At 48.5% G+C, this 12,472-nt stretch overlaps 1 protein-coding gene across 1 annotated transcript; it reads left to right on the forward strand.

Moving 5' to 3' along the window:
• Positions 1-390: 390 nt before the first annotated feature.
• Rgs16 (regulator of G protein signaling 16) lies at positions 391-5,760 on the forward strand. Its single transcript, XM_027934915.2, has 5 exons — positions 391-528; positions 1,354-1,464; positions 2,212-2,273; positions 2,556-2,722; positions 4,097-5,760. The coding sequence occupies exons 1-5, from the start codon at positions 485-487 to the stop codon at positions 4,316-4,318; spliced, it is 606 nt and encodes a 201-aa protein (XP_027790716.2). The 5' UTR covers positions 391-484; the 3' UTR covers positions 4,319-5,760.
• The last annotated feature ends 6,712 nt before the right edge of the window (positions 5,761-12,472 follow it).

Consider the following 12,472-nt stretch of genomic DNA (forward strand, 5'->3'; position numbering starts at 1 on the left):
CCCGTGTCGCCCTTCCCGACCCGCCACCTCCACACGAACCCTCCTGACACCGCCGTGTCAGTTTCCAGCTTTTACTAGAGGTCGCCGGGTTTTTCCCTACCAAGCTGGGCGGTGCGTCCCCCCTCCGCCTTCTCCCTGCAGCTCCTGGCTCGCCACGCTACATCCCGGGGAGGAGGGGGCAGCCCCGCTCGCCCGCCCGCCGCAGACCCCATGTGTGCCAGTCGCGCCCTCCCACGTGGGGCCTCGGCCCCGCCTCCGCCCTCGCGGCGCCCAGCCACGCCCTCTGATTGGTCAGCGGCGCCCCGCCCCGCCCCACCCCGCCCCTCCCCGCCCCTCCGAGGGAATAAAAGCCCGGGCAGCCCAGCCAGGCGCATGCAGGCTGACTGACCCAGCCAGTGCAAGTTAAGGCCTCCGTTTGCCCCTCGCAAGTCCCCTGGAACCCGCCACCATCCTCCTCAGGACGTGCTGCCCAGCGCCTGCAACCATGTGTCGCACCCTGGCCACCTTCCCCACCACCTGTCTGGAGAGGTAAGAGGAGTTTGTCTAGCTACCGGGGGAAGGAGGCCAAGCCCCGCCAACTCTTAGGGAGCAGAGCGACAGGCTTGGGGACTTGGGTGGACTGGGAAATGGGACTCTAGTGACTTGAGTGGCGAGGCAGAGGGCAACTTGATACCACCAACAGGAAGCAGGAAAAGCGAAGGGAAGCCGAGGCCCGTTGTGTGCTGCGTTGCGTTTCCCATTCTCTGACAAAGGGCGGTAAGCCTGCCCAAGATCTCTCTGCTGGAGGACCACGTTGTCGCCTCCAGGAAGCACTGAGCCTGTCCCAGTTTCTTGTACACTTGGTTTTGATTGCACAGCGCAGAGATGGGCGCTGGACTTCTTTTACCTCTGGGAGGGCAGGGAGGTCTTACTCATGTCCCACCAGTTAGGGATGTGTGAACTTCCTAGAGAGCTATTATGCAGCTTCCATGGAATTGGTGTCTCAGGAAGGAAAAGTTAAAGATGAAAGCGGGAATCAATTTCCACGCAGTTCCAGAAATACTCCTGACAAGCTTAGGGGATGCTAAATGGCACAAAGATCTTACTTTTTAAGTAGGAAAAAACTCTATATGCGCAGGACTGTAAACCCAGAAATTATTGACCTACCAGGGCACAGTTTGGACATTGCTGCTGTTGCTTCAGGCTTGAAGATACCAAAAAGAGAAGCACAGTTTGGGCCCTGGGAACAGCCAAGCATTTCCAGGAGCTCTTGAGACTGAGATTTGGTGGCAGAGCTCTTCTGGGACCCCACAAACCTGTCTGTGCTGACTGGGTAAATGGAGAATCCTTTCATGCTCATGATTTGTCTTTCAGAGCCAAAGAATTCAAGACACGTCTGGGAATCTTTCTTCACAAATCAGAGCTGGGCTCTGATTCTGGGAGTGTTGGCAAGTTCGAGTGGGGCAGTAAACACAACAAAGAGAGGTAAGTCCTGCCATCCAGCCCAGGGCCCCTAGCAGGGAGGGAGCCTAAGAAGGAGAATACAAGAAGAAACTAGGACATGCTAGGGTGAACCTTGGCAACCCCTCCCTTAAGATATTAATGGGACTTCTTATTGGTCTGGTGGCCACTTGACTCAGGGGAGAGTGGGTTGGTGGCTTTAGGCTTCTAAGTCTACCAACAGTTGACTGCACTCAGGACATGAACAGTTACCAGACGCTCCCTTCTGGGAATTCATGGTACATGTAGCTGGGGATAGGACAGGGTCCAGGGCCATTTGAAGTAGTTATTAATGACTCTACTTCCATCAGTGTGCACCTTGCCTAGAAACCCTTTCATACTAACATCAACTGGGCCAGGAGCTGCACTGGGCTCTGGGGTGATACAATTCCTATTTATGAGGCCCTTATTTCCTTGTGGAGGTGTACACAACAAAGCTCTCAGAGTCAGGGAAATGGAAGCAATTTTGGAAGCTAAGAAACAGCCTTAAAGATACTCACTGAGGATTAAAGGGTCCCTGACTTTGGTTTCTGATCACTGAATTGACACCACCATTTATCCTAGCTCTAGCTAAGAGTTTGAGGAGTCAGCTTGATAAATCACTGAGCAAGTTTTTGTGTGAATTATGCAGCTTCTCATCAGGGTTCTGGCTAGGATTTGTGCTATGCTTTTTTGTTGTTGTTGTTGTTTTGCTTTAATTTTAAAATATTGACTTTTTCTTTTCCGTAATAGAAGCTTCTCAGAAGATGTGCTGGGATGGAGAGAGTCCTTTGACTTACTGCTGAGCAGTAAAAGTAAGTAGGACTCTGTTGTGTCTGTCTGTGGATGACACATGTGTACTCATGTGCTTTGGAGCCAGTCCGAGGGATGCTGAAAGCACGGGCGAAATAATAGTAGTGGTAATAATAACATGATCCCCTAGTGTGCCAGCCTCTTTTCAAAATACAAAGGCAGGTCCTTGTTTGAGAAAATTACATTCTAAAAATAGAGCCATTATTGCAATTGATGTCTTTTCTTCTTTTATTCCTCACTGTCCCCAGTCTGACCTGTTTCCTCCTTTCTCCCCTCAACCCCAGATGGAGTGGCTGCTTTTCACGCCTTCCTGAAGACAGAGTTCAGCGAGGAGAACCTGGAGTTCTGGCTGGCTTGCGAGGAGTTCAAGAAGATCCGATCAGCTGCCAAGCTGGCCTCCAGGGCTCACCGCATCTTTGATGAGTTCATTCGCAGCGAAGCCCCTAAAGAGGTCAGTGCCCTGACATGGCCATGGATCCTCCAGACCCTGCCTGCCCCTTCCCCTCTAGAACAAGGAATAGTAGGAGGCCAGTAGGTGAAGGATTGGGTTTTGAATTGGAGAGGTCTTCTTTGTCACTGGAGGAGTGGCTTCTGTGGCCAGAGATGAGAAAAACCAGGCGGTATGCTATTGCTCAGTGCTGCCCCCTTCAGATTCATAACCAGGCAGGATGGGTCAACTGGTTTTTCTGGTTTCTGCCCATGACCACCTTTGTAAATTGATTCTTTTTAGAGCCTCAACACACTTACTAACTAGGGAGACAAAGTCATGAACGAGACCTCGTGTAGCCAGGCTCAGTCCCTGGCTGCCCTGCCTTAGGCCTCCGGCTCTGTGGTCTTTTGCAATTCAGCCTTCCCTTCTGGCTGCTTCTGCATGGTGGCTGCTTTTGATAAAGAACATGGGGCCACCTGGTGGAGAAAGAAGGGATCACATTTTGTATTTTGTGTTCTGACCACTTTTATTTATTCCACATTATGGAACACCAGTTACACGCATGGTACTGACCGTTACAGTCTCAGTGGAGATAGTAGTGAACAAATCACTCCCTACCCTGATGAAATTTATGTTCTAATGGGGAAGATGCCAATAACCAATTAAACAAATATAAGCGAGCGGGTGATTTGTGCTGTGATAGAGACAAAGCAGGCAAGCGGAGAGAGGGAGCGGAGGTATGGAGCAGGGTGAGGGAGGGGAGGTCTTTCAGCTTCATTAAAGTAAGACAGGAGCGGGCTGTTGGAAAAGGTGACACAGGAACAGAGTGTTGAAAGAATTAGGGGAGGAAAGGAAATTCTAGCACAGGAATTAGCGCCATGTGGAGCAGGAAGAGAGAGTCGGACATGAGGACATGAGGTCAGACAGGCGGAGATGGCCAGATGTAGAGTCCCACAAGCTTCCACAAGCACTTTGGCTTTCCTCTGAGTGACATGGGAAGTAACAGAAATGCTACCAGACGGAGTGAGTTTTAAAAGGCTGAGTTTAGTTGCCCGGAAGAGTGTAGAAGACAGAGACCAGTTGGGTCCTGTCACTGACCTGGTGGTGATAACTTGAACCAGGGTTGTTACAGAAGAAGGAAACGAAATTAGATTTGCACGATCTTACTATATCCTCACACTAGTTCTGAGAGATTGGAGGCTAACAGTGGTTCTGATGTGGGCATAGGCCCAGAGCTGAAGAGCTAGCTAGTGGGCAGAACCCAGGTTCCTGATTCAGAATCTGTGCTGCTTCCACCACCCCACTGCCTGTTGGCCCTTCCCCCACCCACAGGGCCACCCCTGGCCCTTCCCTGCTCTGCCCCCCACTCATTCCACATTACCCTCTTTCCCACAGGTGAACATAGACCATGAGACCCGGGAGCTGACCAGGACAAACCTGCAGGCCACCACTACCATGTGCTTCGAGGTGGCTCAGGGGAAGACACGCACCCTGATGGAGAAGGACTCCTACCCGCGTTTCCTGAAGTCTCCCGCTTACCAAGACCTGGCTGCTCGAGCCTCGGCTGCCTCCGCCTGCACCTCCAGTTGCAGCCTGGCTGAGCCCTCACACACCTGAGCCTTCCGGGCCACAAGGAAACTAGTGGGCAGAGAGGTGGAGTCACCCATCCCCGAGGCGGCCACCCCTGCATGGGAGGCAGGTTCTGCCCAGCAAGTGCAAGAGGACAGTGGAGGTGTCCCAGAGCCCGCATGGGAGCAGCAGGCTGTCCTCCAGAGACTGTGAACTGAGTGCCCTGTGGGAGAGGGCTCCCCGCGCCCAGGAGCTGCGGGGAAGGGCAACATGGGGGCTGTGTGGGGCTCTCTGGGGACAAGATTGGTGGTGTGGCAGGCAGCACTGGCTCTTGGCCTTCCCACAGGGGCAGATGTGGCAGAGTGGCTTGGGCAACTAGAAAAGAGTGCGGGAAGAAGGTAACTGGGTGAGCTATTGGCCAGTGGGCAGTTGACTTCGATCATGTCACAGAAAGAGCCATGGGTATGGAGTGTTCCCACTGTGCGCTCCTCTCCCACCCGGGTTCACCCCAAGGTCCATCCTCACAGTCCTCTCAAGGTCAACATGATTCTTGCCGAGAACGAGATGTTTATACCTCAAAAACTGGTCTTTGAGCCCCTTTGCAGGTCAGTAGCAAGTCCGGAAGAGGCCATCTTGCTCTTGTGGACCCAGCCTGGGTGCTGTTGATGGCCTCTTGCAGGTGGCTGCTGGTCGTGTTTGCAGCAGGCCCACCTGTGAGCCGGGACTTCTGAGGAGCTTCTGAGCCCTATGCTGCCCTTGAAGGTAGGGCCAGGAGGAGGGACGAGGGAGGCCTTAGGGGCAGGTAGCCCAGATGTCATGCCAACAGCGTGGAACAGGGAAGAGAAGGGTAATGAGAAGCTAATCCCTTGGCAGTACCTGAAAGTCCTTCTGAAATCAAGCCACTATTTCCTGTGGGCACAAGATGCACCCCTGGGGTGTTGGGAAAGATGGGGCAGGGACCACCATGGCCACGGGACAGAAGGTGGAAGCTGCAGTAAAGCTGGGGAGCAGGGCTGCTTGGAAAGACAGGACTGGGGGAAATCAGCACTTGCCTGTCACCTCAGGGCCTCACCGAACAAACATTCCATGATGGATTTCCTGCGCCAGAGCCCGGGGTGGGAGGTGAACTCACCAGGGCAGCCCCCTTGTGCCCAGGATCGCCAACACTGTTCTCTCTGCACTTGAGCTCCTCCAGGAGAAAATTTATTTAAGAATGATGTCTTGTGGCGGTGTGCCGATTGTCATAGCATATTATTTTTTGTTACATTGTCGCCGTTGTTATTTATTGTTGTCATTTCAGTTTGTCTGCACTGGAGAATCTCAGCAGCAGCTGCTGCCTGACTGTCCCCTCCTCCACCAGACTCTACCTCTGAGCGTGCTGGGAACCGCTAGGGCCTGTCAGGAACTCCTTATTGTTTAAATATTTATTTATTGTTCACAAAGGGAGCTGGGTTCCTTAATGAGTGATGTATGCAATGCCTGTTTTTCTGTTTCAGCATGTTATATTCTTGTAAAATAAAAATAAAACATAAATGCAACATCCTGTCTATAAGGGCTGTTTGGGAGAAGGAGCGGGAGATGTGTGGAGGTGCTGGGAGCTCGCAGGATGGCGGGGGGAGCGGACCCAGGGGAAGACCTCTGTTCACCTGGTAGCTGGCAGACTTGGAGAAAAGCGACAGATGCTGATGGTGGCCACGTCCCTTAGCTGATGGCAGCTCCACTTGGGCTACTTCTGCAGTGGACCAGGTTCAGTCTGCTGTCACTTCACAGTAGGGACTGCTGGGACTCAGCACAAGCCATTCCCACACCTGCCTCTAATAGCACAAGGGTGGGTTAGTAGCTTTAGGTCAAGTAGCTGGACTAATTATCAGGCCGTAACTTTTGTAGCCTGGTCACAGCTGTCCATGTTTAATTTGCATTAGTATTCTTTTATAATTTCATTTAAATTCAAGGAATTTAAATTATTATCTTACACCATCACCAGTGTCTGAGATGAAGTATGTGAGGCCATTCTGTGTAAGAGGCTGTTCCTCTCCATGGGTTGAGGGCATGTGAGGGTTAGGCTGGGCATGAAAGAATTTGGGGGAATTTTGCCAAGTTCAAAATCTGCTCCTCTTCAGCCAATTGCCTACTTGTTTTCCCTTCTCATCCTAGCAATCCTCACTTTTTTTTTTTTTAACTCCCTGATTACCACTGTTCGAAAAGTTTCTTTTTTCTCTGTTTATGTACAGATCTGAGCCTTATAGTGACTATGATTTCTCTCCTGCTGTTAGTCTGAACAAAGTGGTCAGAGTTCAGACACTTAGGGTAAAACTTCACAGAGTCACACCCGAAGCCCAGAGGGGGCCATCCTCTGGGGGATTCTGATGTTAAGGGCTGAGGAAGGAGCACACTGAGGTGGGCCCTGACCTCATGGAGTCCTGACAACAGCTCTGTGACATGGGTGAGAAACTGAAGTTCCCCCAGGGAGGGACGTGCGGGGCAGCAGGCTGCGCAGGGCGTCTGAATTGTTATACAGCGGCGGGGTGGGTGTGAGAGGAGTCTGGCCTGCCTGGGACAAGTGCATGGAAGAGTGACAGGGCACCCAGGGAAGTAGGGACACTCTTTCTTTTCACTACCTTCCTTCCACCTCTTGCCTTTTCACATGCATTTTGAGTGCATCCTGGGTACACCTGGTAGAAAACTAAGAACAGACACTGCACCATCCATCAAAAGCAGGAAGCCTCATTTAATGGCAGGTGAGGGATTCTGGATAAGCCTAGGCAAGGGTCAAGCTGTGTTTCCGAGGGAATGGGTGCTGGTTGGAAAAGAAGAGAGAGATGAACAGGCTGATGGGTGGCTTCTGACAGCGGCAGGTGCTCTCGGCTCCTCTGTCCAGAGAGACCACCCATCCTCTGGGCCTGTTCCCAGGTAACGCACCACTCTGCTCACCCTCCCTCTCACATAGGGTGGTCTTGGGGTGGTCAGGGTATGTCCTGAATGTGGTGGGGGAACATTGGAAATAAGTAAGAAGAACTCTTCACTGACCCGTAGATCTCCCAGCGTCAGGCTCAAAATAGTCCCATGGTGTTTGGTTTTCAGAGTTTGAGTGACACACTGAAGATCACACAGCTAGCCTGGGATCTCCATCATCTTTAGCCCTGCAAGCTCTGTCCCCTCCCCTTGAGGACCTCAGGCCTTGGCTTAATAGGCAAAGTGCCTCTTGAGCAGGCCCCCGAAGGCCTCTCAGGCCTGCTGTCTTGCTTCTTTCTCACCTGTCCCTTAAAATCAAACCTGCCCTTCCCAGATGCACCCCACTTTTGCATACTGGACCACCTCCCTGCTGGGGCTCCCCACTCTCAACGCTACCTACGCCTCCTCAGTCCGCTTGGGCATGCATCCTTCACGGGAGCCTCCCCTGGCCTTGGGTCTGGCTGTGGAAACCTCTCCTTCATGTTGTTCTGCTGCTGATGCTCACCCAAGAGGTTCCTTGATGCCTGAAAGGATCATTACCTCCGTTTACAGCCTGCAGACTCCTGGGATTAGGCACGTCCTCTTCTCCAGTTTTCTGCTCCCAAGGCCTAGCACATAATCACTGCTTAGCAAATGGTTCTTAAGTCAAGTGTTAATTTTAAATCCAGGGGGAGGAAAGTTTGATCATGGTTCCATCCCAGGAGGACTTCTCTTTCTGGATTCTCCCATGTGCTCGATTCCTACACAAATACATCCAAAGCCTAGGTCATCCTTCTCCTCCTCAGATATCCTCTGCCTTCTGTTCCCCTCACCCTGATACTCAGGCACTGTCCACCAGGTTTAGCCGTCTCCATCTCTTCCCCATCACTTTTAATCCCTATCAAATCCAAATGGGTGGAGCCAGCGGTTCTTCCCCTGCCTCACGGAGACCTCCTGTCTCTCCTCTCCAATCTGGGCTCTAACAACTGCTTCTCCCACTACTGTCCTTACCCCAGCCCCTCCCTGCTCCGGCTCCTTCTCTGCACTGGGCCATGCACTGGATGCATGAGGCACAGATCTGAGTACTTGGTGGCTGCATTAAAGCCCGGCAGTGGCTCACTTTTGACTATGAGATGAAATGCAGCTCTCATATGCCATGCAAAGCTCTGTGGCGTGACTCAAGTCCCTCTCCAGAATTATCTCCTGCCCAGCTGGCCTTGACCCACGCCACAGGCTCTTCCCTTCCTGTTGTTTGTGTTGCTGCACACGCTGTCCCCTCTGCTTACACTGCCCTCTTTTTCTTCCTCTTTTTTTTTTTTTTTAATTGGGGGTTGGGGGGTGAAGACTTTCAAAATCTAGCAAAAATAGCACCTTCTCAGTGAACCTTTCCCAGATGTCCCCATGGAGAGTTAACTAATGACCCCCACTTCTGTAATCCTAAAATACACTGTTCTTACCCTGGTTGTGTCAAGTATGGCATGGCATTGTGACTAATCTCAGCCCCTTCCCTTCCATGAAGCTGAGCTCTTCAAGGTCAAGGGCCATACTGTTCACCTTGATAAGGTGGGGCACACCAGAGCCCAGGCAGGCAGTGTATAGCCCTGCCTGGGAATTGGAATCTGGCCCGTTCACCTTGGGAAGTTATTTAAGCCTAAGTTTCAGTTCATCTACAAAATGAGCATAACAAGACTGCACCCTGCACAGGGAATACTGAATGGAATAAAAGTGTTTGGCACAATGTTGATGTCATGATAACAATAGCCATGAATATTGGCTATAATTATTTCTTAGCGAAGTGCCTTGTAAGTAGGCCTTAGCTAAGAGGTATTTATTGACTTTGAAATAAATAAAATGGCAGAACAAAGATTCAAACCCAGGATTCTAAATCAAGTTTTCTTTCTAGTACAGTTGCTTCAATTATACAGATACACACACACACACACACACACACACACACAAGTAGCTACCATTTTTGGTCTGATGATCTGAGCATCTCCGAATCTCAGATGAGAAAATGTAAAGTTGGAGGCATTAAACCAGCCAGTGTATTACAGGAAACAGGATTCACTCAAACTCAGGTCTGCCAGTGCTTTCCTCAAACAGGCGCCAATGGCTTCTGGGTCTGAAGAAGAAAAGCTCATTGCGCACCCTCTGCTGCCACCCTATGGCCATTCTCGGCAATATAAGCCTTTTCCTTGGAATAGCTTGACCTTCATTATTTTAAAAAAATTTGTTCTTTTTAGCTATACATGAGTGTGTATTTTGACATATTATACATACATGAAGTATAACTTATTCTAATTAGGATCCAGTTATTTTGGTTGTACGTGATGTGGAATTATCCATATGAACGTAGGAAAGTTATGTCTGATTCATAACTACTGTCTTTCCTATTCCCATCCTGTCTCCCTCCCTTCCTTCCCCTTTGTCTAATCCAATGACATCTATCATTTTTAAAGTTTGGGTTCTTTCTTCGTAATTATATCTTAGTGGCTATAATTTGTTTCAATGCAGTTTTGTTACTTAATTTTAATTAACACATGAATTTCAATTAAATCAGAATTATTAGCATATCTGCTAATATAGCTCAGTGGGCACAGGAATTAAGCCAACATTTCTTTAGTCCACAGAGCAGAAATTAACTTTAAAAGTTGAAGCTCTTAGGTAAAGAGAAAAGGTGTTCAGGCCTATTAAGTGCCGATCTCCAGGTAATTCACGGTTATTGAATGGTTTAAGTTGGTCCAATAATTCAAATTGCTTTTGGAAAGAAAAGAAAGATTAGAAATTTGAATAACTGAGTTGTGACTAGATAATGGAGTTGGAGTTCACATCATTTAGGGAAGTTATCTCCTGACTTATAGTGTTGCTGACTTCCAAGCTGTGATTATTATATTTGATTTAACACATAATTATTTAATTTAAACTTCAAGCAAAGCAAGAATGTGTGGATTAATCCTTTATTTGTAATGAATTCCCACTGAAGGGATAGTTCTGTGCTGGCAGGATAATCACCTACGCTAATCCCACCTTGTCAGTTCCACAGGGCCATGTCACAGAACAGCATGGTGCAATGATTCAGGCTGCAGCCTCAGAGTTAGGCCACTGAACCCAGCCCCACATCTGCTACTTATCAGCTGAATGATCTTTAGCACATTACTCATTTCTTAGAGCCTCACTTTTTACTATAAAATGTGAATAACAATAGTATCGCCATCGATGTACTTTTGTGAGGAGAATTCACAAAAAGCATTTATCACAGGGCTTGATAGCAAGTACTCAAAAATGGTAGCTATTTGTATGTGACAGGCCCTAAATTTCCCATATATTAATTTCTGTAATCCTCGTAATATCCCTATGAGGTAACTACTACTATTATCACACTCTTTATTTTACAAATGCAGAAACCATGAATCAGAAAGTACATAAATTGCCCTGATTTAAAGAGCTGGTAAGTAGCTGCGTCAGTTAATTACCACTGCATAAAAGCTGTTGGAGACCACACTCACACTGCTGATGTGGGAATAGCAGCATTCTGTTTGATTCAACTTGACTCCACTGTCTTCTCATCAAGATCTGAGAACAAGGCCTTTGGTAGGTTCCATGCAGCTCATTCCCAATCCCTTCAGTCCCAGGGGTCTTTTTTGGTCAAAGGAAGGAAAGATGGAGGAAATTGCTCAATTCTGACATCTTAGGTATGGGAAGAGGGAAGCCAGGTGAAGGAAGGAGACATCCCTACATTTCATCTTGGCCTTGTTTTTCTCTCCACATCCCCAGTTTGGGATTCCCATCCACTCCTGGGCCTGCTCGTCTCTGTCCTTGGTGATTCTTTCTTTAGAATCTGGACCTCAGAACCCAGCCCAGTGGCTGGGGTCTCTTTGTGGACAGGCAGATAGATGTCTCTTCCTGCTGTGGCAGTGGTCAGACTCTGCCTGTCTTGGGCCACCTCTTCCTTGATTCTCCTGGTTCAAGATGGCCTGGGATTTCCAGGTTCCTACCTCATGCTGGTCCATAGGACTGACGCTTCTCTGTGTCTCCATGTTCCAGCTCCCGCCCTTCCTCAGGAGGGTTAGTTGGTGCCAAGTACCTCTCCTCTCATGCTTGCCTGGGGATCTAACAACAGCACCTACCCCGGGGACCCAGAAAACCAGGTTTCAAACTAATAAATGATGGATTCCTCTGTGAGGGTTACTTTTCACCCTCTGCCTCAACCTTGACCCAGAGTTAAGTTTTGATGAAATGTGATAGTTCTCCTCCTCCATCATTCATTGCATTCCTTACTCTTGTGTAGTAGTCAAGAGTTTTATTGTATCTGTGCTGTTTATTACAATGGGCTCACATCCTTTTCCCCCCATATTTTTTATTGGTACATGATAGTTGTACACAATAGTGGGATTTGCTGATACATATTTGTACATGTGCACAATATAGCAATATAATTTGATCTATATCACTCCCCAGTATTTTCCCTTTCCTTCAATGCATGTCATTTCTTTGTTTTATTTGTTTAATTAGTTATACATGACAGCAGAATGCATTTCAATTCATTGTACACAAGTGGAGCACAACTTTTCATTTCTCTGGTTGTACACAATGTAGAGTTGCACGACATGTGAAGTCATACACAGTATTCCTAGGGTAATGATGTTCATCTCATTCCACCATCCTTCCTGGCCCCATACCCTCTTTCCTCCCTCCTTCCCCTTTGTCCAATCAAAGTTCCTCCATTTTTCCCATGCCCTCCCCACCATTATGGATCAGCATCCACTTATCAGTGAGAAAATTCGGCCTTTGGTTTTATGGGATTGGCTAACTTCACTTAGCATGATATTCTCCAACTCCATTCATTTACCTGCAAATGCCATGATTTTATTCTCTGTTAATACTGAGTAATATTCCATTGTGAATATGTACCACAGTTCCTTTATCCATTCATCTACTGAAGGGCATCTAGGTTGGTTCCACAATTTAGCTATTGTGAATTGAGCTGCTCTAAACATTGATGTGGCTGTATCAATATAGTATGCTGATTTTAAGTCCTTTGGGTATAGACAGAGGAGTGGGATAGCTGGGTCAAATGGTGGCTCCATTCCAAGTTTTCTAAGGAATCTCCATATTGCTTTCCATAGTGGCTGTACCAATTTTGCAGTGCCACTAGCAATGTATGAGTGTACCTTTTACTCTACATCCTCGCCAACACTTATTATTGCTTGTATTCTTGATAATTGCCATTCTGACTGGAATGAGATGAAATCTTAGAGTAGTTTTGACTTG

This window comes from Marmota flaviventris, chromosome 12 (assembly GCF_047511675.1).
Source record: "Marmota flaviventris isolate mMarFla1 chromosome 12, mMarFla1.hap1, whole genome shotgun sequence".
NCBI lineage: Eukaryota > Metazoa > Chordata > Mammalia > Rodentia > Sciuridae > Marmota > Marmota flaviventris.

Excerpts from the sequence above, each read along its gene's own strand:
- Rgs16 (XM_027934915.2), top strand. The coding sequence starts at position 485 with ATGTGTCGCACCCTGGCCACCTTCCCCACCACCTGTCTGGAGAG. Across the intron at positions 2,274-2,555 it reads CTTACTGCTGAGCAGTAAAA|ATGGAGTGGCTGCTTTTCAC; the intron begins GTAAGTAGGACT and ends CCTCAACCCCAG. Across the intron at positions 2,723-4,096 it reads GCAGCGAAGCCCCTAAAGAG|GTGAACATAGACCATGAGAC; the intron begins GTCAGTGCCCTG and ends TCTTTCCCACAG.